Below are 12,513 nucleotides of genomic sequence, written 5' to 3'. Positions count from 1 at the left end.
TATTTCAAAAATAACTGCCTGCTGTGTAGATGTGGACTAAGTTATTTTGAAACAATGTTGCTGTGTAGATGTACCCTTATTGAACTGGGGCTTGAGTTAGGAACAATAAACGGAGTTGATAAAACAAATGGGTGGAGGATCACCAGAAAACTCTGTCAGGGACTAGGGTGTATGGAACTGAACAGGACAATAGGGCACAAATCAACAGATAATGATGAGGAACAGTGGAGAAAAACAGATGTAATATGACTGTTAGAACTGAGCAAATCATGTAGAGTTTGGTTTGTGTCACTTACAGGAACAGAATCATGGGTGACACAAAGGGGCGGAGGCGAAGGCGGGAAGGGCACATATGTGGCCTTTATATAAGGACTGGCACCAAACAACACTACCCACCAGCTCTTAGTCTGGACTCACCAAATGCCCAGTAGACCAGAAATCCAGCCTGTAGATGGTAGACAAAGGCCAGGCTAGTTCTCCAGAAGACTGCACAGAAAGGTCAGGAAGGGCCAGAACCACCCTGGCTCACAAGTCAGATGATTCTAGGACCTTTCCAAGCACACCCCAAGAGCCATGCAGGAGACTAGGGCAGTAACAGGCAATAGGCAGTGTCCAGGCAGGACAGAGTGCCCCATCAGAATCTCACAGAAGCAGGACAGACTTGGCCTACCTGAGCAATGCCCATGTGGGAGTCCCTGGAAATTTGGGAGGGGACTGAAAAAGTTGGTAGGTGGCAGCGCAGGAGCACTTGTCTCTACACAGCATCCTTCCCAAGCAAACCAGCTGATTTCTCAAAGTCAAATTCAGTGGCTGTTTGTGCTGATCAGAGCAACACAAATTTTCCATCCACGTGGGGCACAGCCCTAGAGAAGAAGCCAACGAGAGCACACTCCTGAATGAGCCATGCTGCCAAGGGGAGGGAGACTGCAGAACACAGAGAGGAAAGCACCGTGCGGGATGCCCAAATTAATGGACCTCGTGTCCCCTGTGAGTTCTGCAGTTAACAGGTCCAGGAGGCCCTGCTCCATGCCTCTCTATGCAGGCAGAGCTAAATCAGTAGGGGGATGGAATGCTACAAACAGAGAAAGGAATCTCAGTTTTCACATTTCAACATGAACGTGTTGCTCATTTTCCTGGTGAAGTTAGCCTTGAAAATGAACTGATGTAAACATCTCAGTAATACTGAATTCAACAAGCAATTGGCCTCTACTTCTGCAGCAACAGGCTGGGAAGGAATTAAAGATACATGCACACACACACACACACACACACAAACACCCCCACCCTAACGCCCCTTATTTAAACAGAGTTAGTTACAGTAGGGCATTTCACACAGAGAATCATTCCAAGTCACTCCCAAATCCATCTCTGTGCTCAGTGAAGTGACTGTGGAGGATAGGAATTAGTTACATATGGGGAAGCAAAAAACTGTTCAAGGGGCAGAGAAAATGCGCTGGATTTTCAGTGCTATGAAACCAATGTGTTCTTGTGAATACATTTTCTTTATCTATGGGTTTTCTCTGGGAGACATGTGGGTTCACAGATTGGATATGTACCAATAAAAGCAGAGTCATTAAGAAAAAGGATCTACATTATTTCAGATATCATTAACAATGGATGGGAAAGAAACCAAGATAAATATATGTACATTTACAAGAAGGAAGCAAATGACACATGAACCTGTTTGTGCATTATCTAGTAGGAAGAAAGGAAAAGAACAGATAACGGATAGAAAGCTAAGTCCTTATTTGCTACTTTGCTTTTGACTTCTTTAAAGAAGATAGAAGCCATAGTAGGCTTAATGCAAGAATCGGTCTGGGAAGCTGAAGAAATAAAGTGGAATCAAGAAAGTAGAGGATAAAAAATATCCAGATAATCTGAAAATATTCAGATCAAAAATTCGAAGTACAATGAATGTCACTCTAGAATGCTAAAGACATTCTCAACACTACGGAGACAGTTGAAAATGGTTTTTGAGAACTCCTGCAGAGGCAGTGAGATTGTGGAGGACTGGAATAAGGCAAAGAAAGTATGGATTTCAGGAATGCAATTGGTGGGCGAGGGGATGAGGTATTATAGACCAAACCTCTAATCACCTGGTAAACTAGGAAAGCAGTCCATTTTATAAGCACTTGCTGGAAAATGAGATGATAAATAGCTGGTAACATGGGTTTATCAAAATAAAATTATGCCAAATTAAATTAATTTATTTCTGTATTAAAACAACAAGCAAAGGCTCAGCTGTGTATTGCTGGCACAGCCCTTCCCTAGGAGGTGGCACAAAACTGCACTGTCCCAGGGGGAGCATAAGTAGGCAGAGCTCCCAGCTGTGCAGAAGCAGCATGAGTACTGCTAAATCACTTGATAGGGTGCAACTGAATATCCCTCACATGATCAGACAGCTCCACTGGCTGGTGAGAAGCGTGTGAAATCATAGTCCTCTCTCCTTCCGTGCCTCTGAAGGGATTCTAGGCATCGACAGGCACTGGGGACTGCAACCATGCCTCACTGCTGTGTAGACTGCACAACACGCCAGGAGACCATTTGCCACCACTGTACATCCACTTGTGTAAGGTGGAAATGAAGACTCTCTGTCATTTATTTTTCTCTGTAACTCCTTGATATTTCAGAATTCACCATCCAACTGTCAGGACTAACTTGTGAAAATGTACACATTTCAGTAGCAGACATAACTCCTCCACTGTGCATAGGCTAAGAGTTGCACATACACATAAGTAGCACCCACAAAATTCATAGTTCATTTTGATCAATTTCATGGTCATAGGATTTTAAAAATAAATTTTATATTTCAGATATTTAAATCTGAACTTTCATGGTGTTGTTAAGTGTAGGGATCCTGACTCAACCAGGAGTTGTGGAGAAGAGGTTTCTGTAGGGGGGTTCTGAAAGATCAGTGTTCCCTGTAAGCTGAGTGCTTGGGCAGCCACCCAGGAGAGATTCAAATGCCATCCAGCTGATTAGCAGAATGCCCACAGCACTCATAGCCAGCATCCTGTGTTTCTACTGGTGGTGCACATCCACACATGCCTCAACATACATAACAAAATTGATTCCATGCATGGATGGGAAAAATGAGAGGAAACATTGGTTGCACTACTGCGACTCTTACTTCTGCACTGTTGCTAGTGGCAGCATTTCCTTCAGAGCTCAGAAAGCTGGAGAGTGACAGCTCCTGGCCAGGCACCCAATTCTGAAGGCAGAGCCACCTCTAGCAGCAGTGCAGAAGTAAGTATGGCATGGTATGGACTTGCCACCCTTACTTCTGCACTGCTGCCTGCCAGAGCAGCCCCTGTCCAGGGTGAGCCCCATGGAGCTGGAGCAGCCCCCCTGCCTGCGGGAGGCAGGTAGCTGTTACAGCCCCCACCGGTTAACTGGAACAGGCAAGCATTGCCCATTAAAGGTGATGCTTACCAGTTAACCAGTTAAACTTTCATATTCCTAAGCCACATTTTGTAGAGTTGCCAGATGGTTTCAACAAAAATACCGGACACACTTGACATTACATCACAATCTACATTACATCTTATTTAGAAAATACCGGATATTTGTATTTTCGCATTTGTGTTTTCTCAATTTGTTTCCTGAACAGAAAGCTCAAATACTGGACTGTCCGGTTCAAAACCAGACACCTGGCAACTCTACACATTTGTATCAGGACCTCCAGTTTGAGAAACACTGGTCTCGCGCGTGAAAGCTGTGTAATATAGGATAAAAGACCAGATTTCGCAATGACACCAGATTTCATGGTCCATTATGTGTTTTTCATACTCATGAACTTGGTAAGGCTCCATGCATCGCTGAGTAAAAGAGAGCTTGTATGCATCAGAATTTGCACACAGGCAAGTCAGGCGTGCACAAAGGTAAAAAGTCCTTTTGAAAATCTGTCCCTTGACATTTGCCCACCATGTTTCTCTTTATGCAGAAGAAAGGACAAATGCTTAACCAGTATTACTAGTATGTGATTAGTGGGACTCTGTGCTGGTCTTTTAATGGTGATCACTCTGGTTCCAATGAAAATAGGAAATGAATATTACATGCAAATATGAGAAAAGGAATAACCAAGAGGCTAAAATAAAATTCAGTGGAGAGTACAAGGTTCTCTGAAAAGTTAGGGTAGGTGAATTGTTCTTCAGTAGCATCCAAATGGAGGTAGCTCTCATGGGTCCAGTACTTAATACTGTTTAGTCTTTTATTTATGTCTGGGAGGATGGAATTAAGAACATACTAATCCAGGCTCCAATCCAGCACAATATTCTATACAATTCCGGCTTCTTCGTTATCAGAAGCATTAGACGGAGGCATAATAAATGTGCCAAACATCAGCATATTGTGAAAGCGCTCCTACAAACGGCAGCTTGATTCCTGCTAAAGCAAGAGAGAGTCTCACACACTTGCTTAAGAGGATGAAAATACAATGAAAAGGTTATTGTGTCCCAGTAATGGGGGAAAAGGTCAGAAGAAAGGGAAAATAATGATTTGTAAAAGGCTATGTTCCCAGCCATGCTGGCTATGAGGGGGCCCTCCCTTCTCTCCTGGTTACTATAGCACTTTCAAGGATCAAAGTAGGAAATATATTGAATTCTAGCAGTTCTAAAAGTGATATTATGGAAGAAAAGTAAAGCAAAGAACTACAGAAAACAATAGATCCATCAGTCACTAGTCTGAAAAAACCAACCAACAGGGCCCAAATACTCAGGATAAAAATTCTTCAATGCTCTTTGCTCATGACAACTATGCCACCACCCTCCACAAAAGAATAGTGGCCATTTTTCTTCAAATACACTCCTCGATGAGTTCCTACTTTAGAAGAAATAGAACTGACTTTACTTGAAAACAAAAGAAAGTGGAAAATTCACAGATTTTTGGAAATGCATAATTTCAATTTTCAGTAGTATTCTAAGTTGCCATACTTTACTGAACAGACAATGAATATGGTTTTTTTTTTTAGAAAATAATATTTACTCTGGCAGAAAACAAAAAATAAATGGTTAAAAGTAAAACACTGACAAACTACAAGGAGTTTTGACAAGAGCAACAGATAATAACCCAAAGGAAATGGAAGCTTCCGGTTAATTTGGGACATGATCCCACTGAGGTGTTCCCCTCCGAGTGACTATCTAGTGCATAGTCTAGATGTGAGTCTCGCCCACATACGGTCTCCAGAGAAGTGTCTACCCTTTCCCTAGAAGAAGTCAGGCTTTGGAACTGGTACATCACAATCCACATCACTGTCCCAGCCACAGATTTTTTCAGGTACCCTAAACTCCCTAGCAGATAGACAGCCTGAGCAGCCAGTTTCTATAGGGAGGAAAGGTCTTATGCCAGTGTCACTCTGTGTGAGTGTTAACATTGACTTTTCTTTGTTTATGCAGACACTGAGTGCTGATAGGAGATGCAGCAGGAACATAGTTGCTCACCTGACATATTTGCTGAACTAATATACTCGAACCAATCATAGAGATATGGGGAAACTGTGTAACCCTGATATCTAATTTGGCCTCTGTGAATACTCTGGATGCTGCTGCTACTCCAAGGGGAAGGGCTCTGAACCAGAAATGTTCCTGGAAACCAAACAAATTTTCTCTTGGATGAATGTCCACGTTTAAAGCAATGAACCGCATCCCTTCCTGTAGAGAGAGGGCTATTGATGCTAGTGTAACCATCCTGATTCTTTACTTTTGATTAATGATGTTGTTTAAAGTCCAGAATGGGTCTTCACCCTCCATATTTTGGGGGGGAGCCTAAGAAATAAGGAGTATCAAACCCTCTCCCTTCATACCGAGTCAGCATTTGTTCTATTTGCTCTTGTAGGAGGAGGGAGTCTATCTCCTGTAGAAGAATCATCACCTCATGAGAGTGGTTCCTGAAAGGAGACCAGCATGCGAGGCAGTGAGGAGGGAAACCCTGTAGATAACACTTGATGGATAATTTCTAAAACCCACCTGTCTGTTGTGATAAGAGTTCCAATTGTGGTTGAAAAGCAAGAGGCATCCCCCAAAGGTAAGGGGGGTAGAGAAGTGTGTGGTAGTAGAGGGGGCTAAAAAATGAGGCTTCTGAGCTCTCTGTTGTTTACATGGGGCCTGGCTAGACATTGATGTCAAAAAGTCTGTTGTGGGGGCAGCCTTGTCTTAATAGACCTGCTTCAAGTGTTTCTTTCTTGGGGCCGGCGTGCAAATTCCCAGGGAGTATAGGGTTGACCTTGAGTCTCTCAACAAGTGTAGAGACTCATTTGATTTCTTGTTGACATTCAGCCTGTGAAAAGGCAGGTCCTACATGGTGTTCTGAATCTTCCTGAAGAGCCCCAAGGAGTGAACCTAAGACTCATCACTACACCCAGGGCCAAGCCTCTGGATCCAGTGTTCGCTGTGTCCACTGCCACTTGAAGGAAATATTTTGCTACTAACATGCCCTCTTCCATGCAGGTCTGAAATTGGGTCCATTCTCGGGGAGAAACATGTCCTTAAAGTTGGCCAGCCTGGAGTAATTGTTAAAATCATGTTCTGCTAACAAGGCCCAATAGTTTTCAGTACAGAACTGTAGGCTCGCAGAAGAAAAGGCCTTTGCCCCCCCCCAAAAGTCCAGCCTCTTTGAGGAGATACTGTAGTCTTGCTCACTGCATGGGGTTCTGTCCTGACAGCCACCAAAGTGCCCCTGACCCTCAATTCCTCTCACTCCAATTTATGATAATATAATATCTTTGTGGCAAATGACAGCAACTGCTTACACAAAAAAAGTAACAAAAGGAAAGAATTGTATTTGTAGGTGTTTTTAATGGGATCATATGACCAGCCAGTTTCCTTCAATTCACCAACACTGTAGACGGCTGGCAGTTCAGGGGCCATTGTTTGAGAATCATTAGGTTAGACCAGGTCTACACTAAAAAGGAACAATTGAATCAAGACATGCAACTTCAGCTACATTAACATAGCTGGAGTCGACATTCCTTGATTCGAGTTTCTCTGCCATCCCACAGCGGAAGGTCAATGGGAGCGAATGCTCTCATCGGCTTCCCTTACTCCTCACAGAAGCAGGCGTACCGGCTACTGACAGAGAGGCCCTCTGAGTTCAATTTAGTAAGTCATAACTAGACTCACTAAATCGAACTCCAGAATATCCATCGTGGCAGCGTCAAACTTCTATTTAGAGAAGACATAGCTTAAGGATGATATCAGGAGAAGCATGGGCATGTCTGTCTCAAACGAGGGTAATGGGATGGAATAAAGAAAGGGAAAATTTGGTCAGAGACTTTTCCATCACAAATCCCAAATATCCACTTATCTACAGCTGCCCCGACACTTAACTATCCCTGGCTTCCGCCTTAGGCGCCACCACCCAGTGAACTACCTCCCTAGACATTCTGCAGTATTCTCCCCTCTATCAAATGCCTAGACACAGGACCCTGGTTTTATGAAGCTGCTTATTCATTCTGACTTACCGGCAGGAAGCCTTCTGAGTGGAATAAATGAATTCGCATTTTCCATGTATACAGTAACCATTGAAGCTTTCTGAACAAGGTATGTGATTTCCAATATAAATGTCTTCTCTTTGATCACTGGCATCTTGAAAACATACACAAATAGATTTAGTAAATATACAAAACAAACACAAATATAGCATCCTTCCAAAATCTTCTGTGGTGACAGGACTAAGAATTAAGAAAGCACGGGCTTAGAGCTTAAGTTTCACAGAAGCCTGGGTACCATGCTGTAACTAAGTATTTTTGCACCCGGGACAAAATATTAATTACGTGCCATCTCTCCTTCAAATTAAAAAATATCTCAAGTTTACAAATTTTTATTTATCTTTACTTCAAGAAAAATCAACAAAATTAATTAGTATAGTAATATAATAAACATATATTTAAAAACATATTTTACATAAATAATTAAAAAGAAGTCAATAAATAAAATGTGATTCTTAACAAACAATAATATAAATAAAGGAACATATATATAAATGACAAAATAATTCTAATACTTATTCTAAAGTTACTTTACGTGCCTTTAGCATGGCAAACTCATCAGTTATATCACTGGAATCTCTTATTTGGGATAGTTCATGCTCAATGGAGAGAACTGACAGTCCTGATAACCTGAGAGACTTTAAAAGCCTTTCAGCACGCCTGTTTCATTTCGTGTCAGGCCTTGAGACAGGCTCGTGCAACCTGGGACTTAGGTTAGCACGCATCACACTCTTGCAGCTTTTTTTTTTTACTTTTTGTGTCTTTGCACCCCTGATTATAGAATCATAGAATACTAGGACCGGAAGAGACCTCATAAGGTCATCGAGTCCAGTCTCCTGCCCTCATGGCAGGTCCCTGTACTGTCTGTAGACCATCCCTGATAGACATTTATCTAACCTACTGTTAAATATCTCCAGTGATGGAAATTCCACAACCTCCCCAGGCAATTTATTCCAGTGTTTAACCTAAGATGCACCTGGGGCGAGTGCCCCACTTGTCCCGCCCTTGTTATAGCACTGCTTATGTAATTTAGCAGCACACTCAACACCAAGGCTGATAGGAACTTAAATTTCTTACAGGTATTGTCCTATCATAACCCAGGTCCCTGCCATCTCTTTAAATAGCACCCTGCTGGCTTTTGCCACAGCTCAGCCAGCTCTTGTTGAAGCTACGCGCCTGCTTACTTTCACCTCTGTCCAAGACTGAAAAATTACCCCCTTAATGATCACTAAATCTGCTGTTATTGTGGGCTCCTTAAGTTGGAGAACCTTCTGGACAAAGAATCAACATGTTGTAAAGGAGGGGCTGAAGTTCTGTCCTGGGGTCTAGGAAAACAGCTGGTAGCCAGCCAGGCAGAGCACTTAGTTTGGGGAAAGCTGTGTCATCCATCCTTTCCTTCTGGCAGCTCAGAAAGACAGCTAAAGAGTTTTTAAAAATGTGTAACAGCAGCTGTGGGAGTAAGAGGCAAAATAAAGCTTGATAAAGCCCTAATGTGACTTGCTCAGTCACTGCTGTTGAAGGAACCACGATAGGTGTCCTAGAGCAGCGTTTTTCAAATTTGAATTGTGGGACCACCTGGGTAAGTGGCAAGCGGGCCTGTGACACTTTGTTCACTTAACATGTCTGTAGCCATGGGCTCTGCAGTTCCCCTTGGCTGGAAATGGCGACCCATAGCCAACGGGAGCTGCAAGGCTCAGTGGTTACAGACACACTGAATAAACAAAGTGGCGCAGGCCCATCAGTGGCTGGCTTATCCTAGTGGCCCTGCAACCCAAGTTTGAAAAATGCTGTCCCAGAGAAAGATGATGATAGTGAGGAAATGTTCCAAATATTGAAGGAACCTCAAAATACTCCTTTGTGTTTCCACAATATTTCCACGAATTTGTTATTATTAAAACCATACACTATACGCAGATCATTGTCTCTCCCTCTTTGTCCCTGTGCAGTGAAGTGGGTCTGAGCAGAGAAGTTTGTCTCTGGCTCTCATTGTCTCTAAAGTTCAGGGATCTTAGGAAATGAGGTTTTGTTTCAGGCTCATTTCTGGACATAAAGCTGAATCTGTGGCATCATGGTCATTTCCATGGTAACAGATTACAATGTCACAAACAATTATAACTTAGTTGCAGTGAAGCAAATGAGAAACTGGACTCCGAGGGAGACAGCTCTCATAGAAGCACAGATATCTGAAATAATAGTAAAAGGAAGAAAGAAAGTGACTGGACAAGGCAACTGGTGTTCGTATAACTGTTTTCCTTTTTTAGTGTGCTCCAGGATAAACATACACCTGAAATCAGAGATGGAGAGAACAGGACGCTTGCTGACTATATCATGCCTCAAAAAATGAATAGAAAGCTTATTTGCACATTTAGAAAGAGAAAAAAGTTTAACATTAATATAAGAAACATACAGGGACCTGAAAATCAAAGGAAATGTATAATAAGCATTCTCTTCTTTCTAGAAGGAACCCAGTTACTTAAATTAGTTCAATATACAAAATAATTGACAAATAAACAAAGATGGTGAACAAAATTACTATGTTATGCAAAATGCACTTCCCTACAGAATGCAAACTCCTGTAGGCAGGGTCCCTGCCTTCTTGGATGCCTGAAAATTGCTACTTCACACATATAGTGCTATACAAATAATAAGGAACTGCATTATTATTACTCAAGAAAACTGTACCACCTGCCAGCCTAGCTTATAAATGTAAGTATCTTAATAACATTGATATTTATAGCATTTCTTATCCAAGGATTTCAAAGGAAGTCGGCGTATACTAACTCTTCAGGCTGTAACTTCTTCAGTGCCAGAACGGAATGTGTCTTTTTACACGTCTAACACAATAAGGCATCAATCCGGATTGGTAATAATGAAAGGCAGAAAATAGGAGCATGAAAGGAAAAAAATACCGGTAGTCAGGACCAGATTATTTACAGGGCTTTAGGATCTACAGCACAGGATCCCGGGCTAATGAAGACTACAACCGCTAAAGTCCCTGAATGCTGAGGCTTTACCTGGCAGAGGGTGAGGGGGGAAGTGGTATTGTCATTCCCTCTGCCTCCTCCTCCTCCCCCCAGCTGGAGCCGTGTGCATTGCCAATAGCCTTGCAGGCTCCACCCACACCTTGTCAATTGGCAGGAAATCATGGACAATGGGAGCAGTGGGGGTGAAGGTGCCTGCAAACACAGGGCCACACAGAGCCACCTGTTCCCCCTAGGAGCTTTGCCAGGTAGGCATCTCAATCCTTCTGCCCCCCTCCTGCACTCCCACCCTGCTCCTGCATCCTACCTCCCACGCAGGCTCCCTTCCCTCTCTTGCACCCTACCTCATGCCCAGACCTCATCCCCCCCACCCTCAGCCCATTCCCGAATCCAACCTCCCACCCAGAACCTTGCCTCCCCACTCTATGGTAGCTCCCTCCCACACACTGAACCCCTAATTTCTAGCTCTACCCCAGAACCTAGGAGGCTCCACTAAATCTATTAGTCCCAGGCCCTCAGAAGAAGAGTTAATCCAGACCTAGTGGTGATGTGAGCAGTTCAGCTATTGAGCTTTCTAGAGAAAAATCTCTGTGAAAGCATCCCCTTTACAATGTTGGTGATTCCAATGCTCATTGCTGCAAACTGTGCCAGGTTAACTAAAAATAATCACAACGAGAGTGATCTGAGCAGGCTATTAAGTACATAAACCCCAAAGGAGCATCTGAAGGCATCAAGATGGACTAGGAGCATGCATCGTTGTCAAAAACTGAACAGTGAGTGACAAAGTCATGACTGGAGTCCACTGTTCAATGGTTTAGACACTAACAGAGCTCTGAAGAAAAGCAAGACAGGTTTACAAAAGAAAACTAAAGGACTACAGTGAACAAGAGATAATGAAAAGAAGAGAGGGCCAAAAAGGACAAAATCTGATAATAAAGAATCTGGAGGCGAGAGAGAGATGAATAGGAACAAAAGAGGAAGAGAGACCAAAAGGACAAAAGAGAAGGTAGAGGGAAGAGGAAAAAAAGCAAAGGAGCAGGCAAGATAGACAAAACCAGGGAATGAAGATGGAGAAAAAGAGAGACATGGCTCAGAAAGAGAATACAGCAGATGCAGAGAGCACTTGTTAAGACGTTAGGATAGGCAGAAGAGGTGGTTGAAAAATATTTAGAGCTCTGGATTAAAAAGAGAGAGACCTACAGGCACAAAAGACAAAATGCTGGAGCTTCTGAGAACAAAGGTGTGAAACCAGAGAGAAGAGCCTGAAAACAAAGACAGAAGAGAACATATGAATAAATTCAAAGTTATAAAAGTCTCCCTTTGTCTAACATCAGCTCCTGGGGGCCGCTACAGGGTTAAGACTCCAAGGACCTTTATATTGACCCCTAGTAAGTTGTATGGAGGCTCTTGGAATACAAAGGTTCCTCTTGAGCACCTCAACCTTTCCCAGCCCATCCAAGGTGGCCTACCCATATTCTTTCACAGACCCCTCCTCCACCTCCTTTCCTGCAATAGAGTGGTTTCTCCTCCCCCTTTCTGTCCCTCTCCTGACTACCACAGCAGCTGTTCACTCAGCCCCACTCTGGTAATCCAGAATTACCAGAACCTCTCAGTAGCCATCTCTCTTGTCAGCAGAATCATTCTGAACTTCAGCCTATGATGGGGCTGGGCCTGGCAGTGCCGGGAAGCAGCTAATAGCAAGACTGTGGGGGTGGAGATTATGAAGTTGTTCCCAGAAGAGATGAGGTGGGGTCAGCTGAACTCAGGGCAGGCAGGCCTCTTGGCTTGGCTCTTTCCCTCAGCAGACTCTGACCAACCCTCCTCCTCAGCACACAGCTTCTTCCCCAAAGCCTGCAAAGTAGCTAGCCCACAAGTGGCATGTACCTCGGCACAGGCCAGTTTTCTGAAGGTATCACCATCTCCACAGAAACATAGGCTTTTGCAAGGAGCCTGAGAAAATCTAACTAGTCTAATGGTACATATAATCTCTCTGTACTTCCCTAAGGATTTGCTAGAGTGCCACCTAGGAAATTATTAGCTAAACTGAGG

At 43.3% G+C, this 12,513-nt stretch overlaps 1 protein-coding gene across 1 annotated transcript in view; it reads right to left on the bottom strand.

Moving 5' to 3' along the window:
- Positions 1 to 12,513, bottom strand: part of LOC102449975 (tomoregulin-1) — a 217,615-nt gene that overhangs the window by 4,123 nt on the left and 200,979 nt on the right. Inside the window, exon 8 of the mRNA XM_075921539.1 lies at positions 7,457 to 7,580. Within this exon, the coding sequence (XP_075777654.1) occupies positions 7,457 to 7,580 (124 nt within the window). The remainder of the gene's footprint in view (positions 1 to 7,456; positions 7,581 to 12,513) is intronic.

This window comes from Pelodiscus sinensis, chromosome 2, assembly GCF_049634645.1.
Source record: "Pelodiscus sinensis isolate JC-2024 chromosome 2, ASM4963464v1, whole genome shotgun sequence".
NCBI classification, from domain to species: Eukaryota; Metazoa; Chordata; order Testudines; family Trionychidae; genus Pelodiscus; species Pelodiscus sinensis.
The sequence above is the reverse complement of the archived record's forward strand: the minus strand, read 5'-3'. Positions and strand labels throughout refer to the sequence as shown.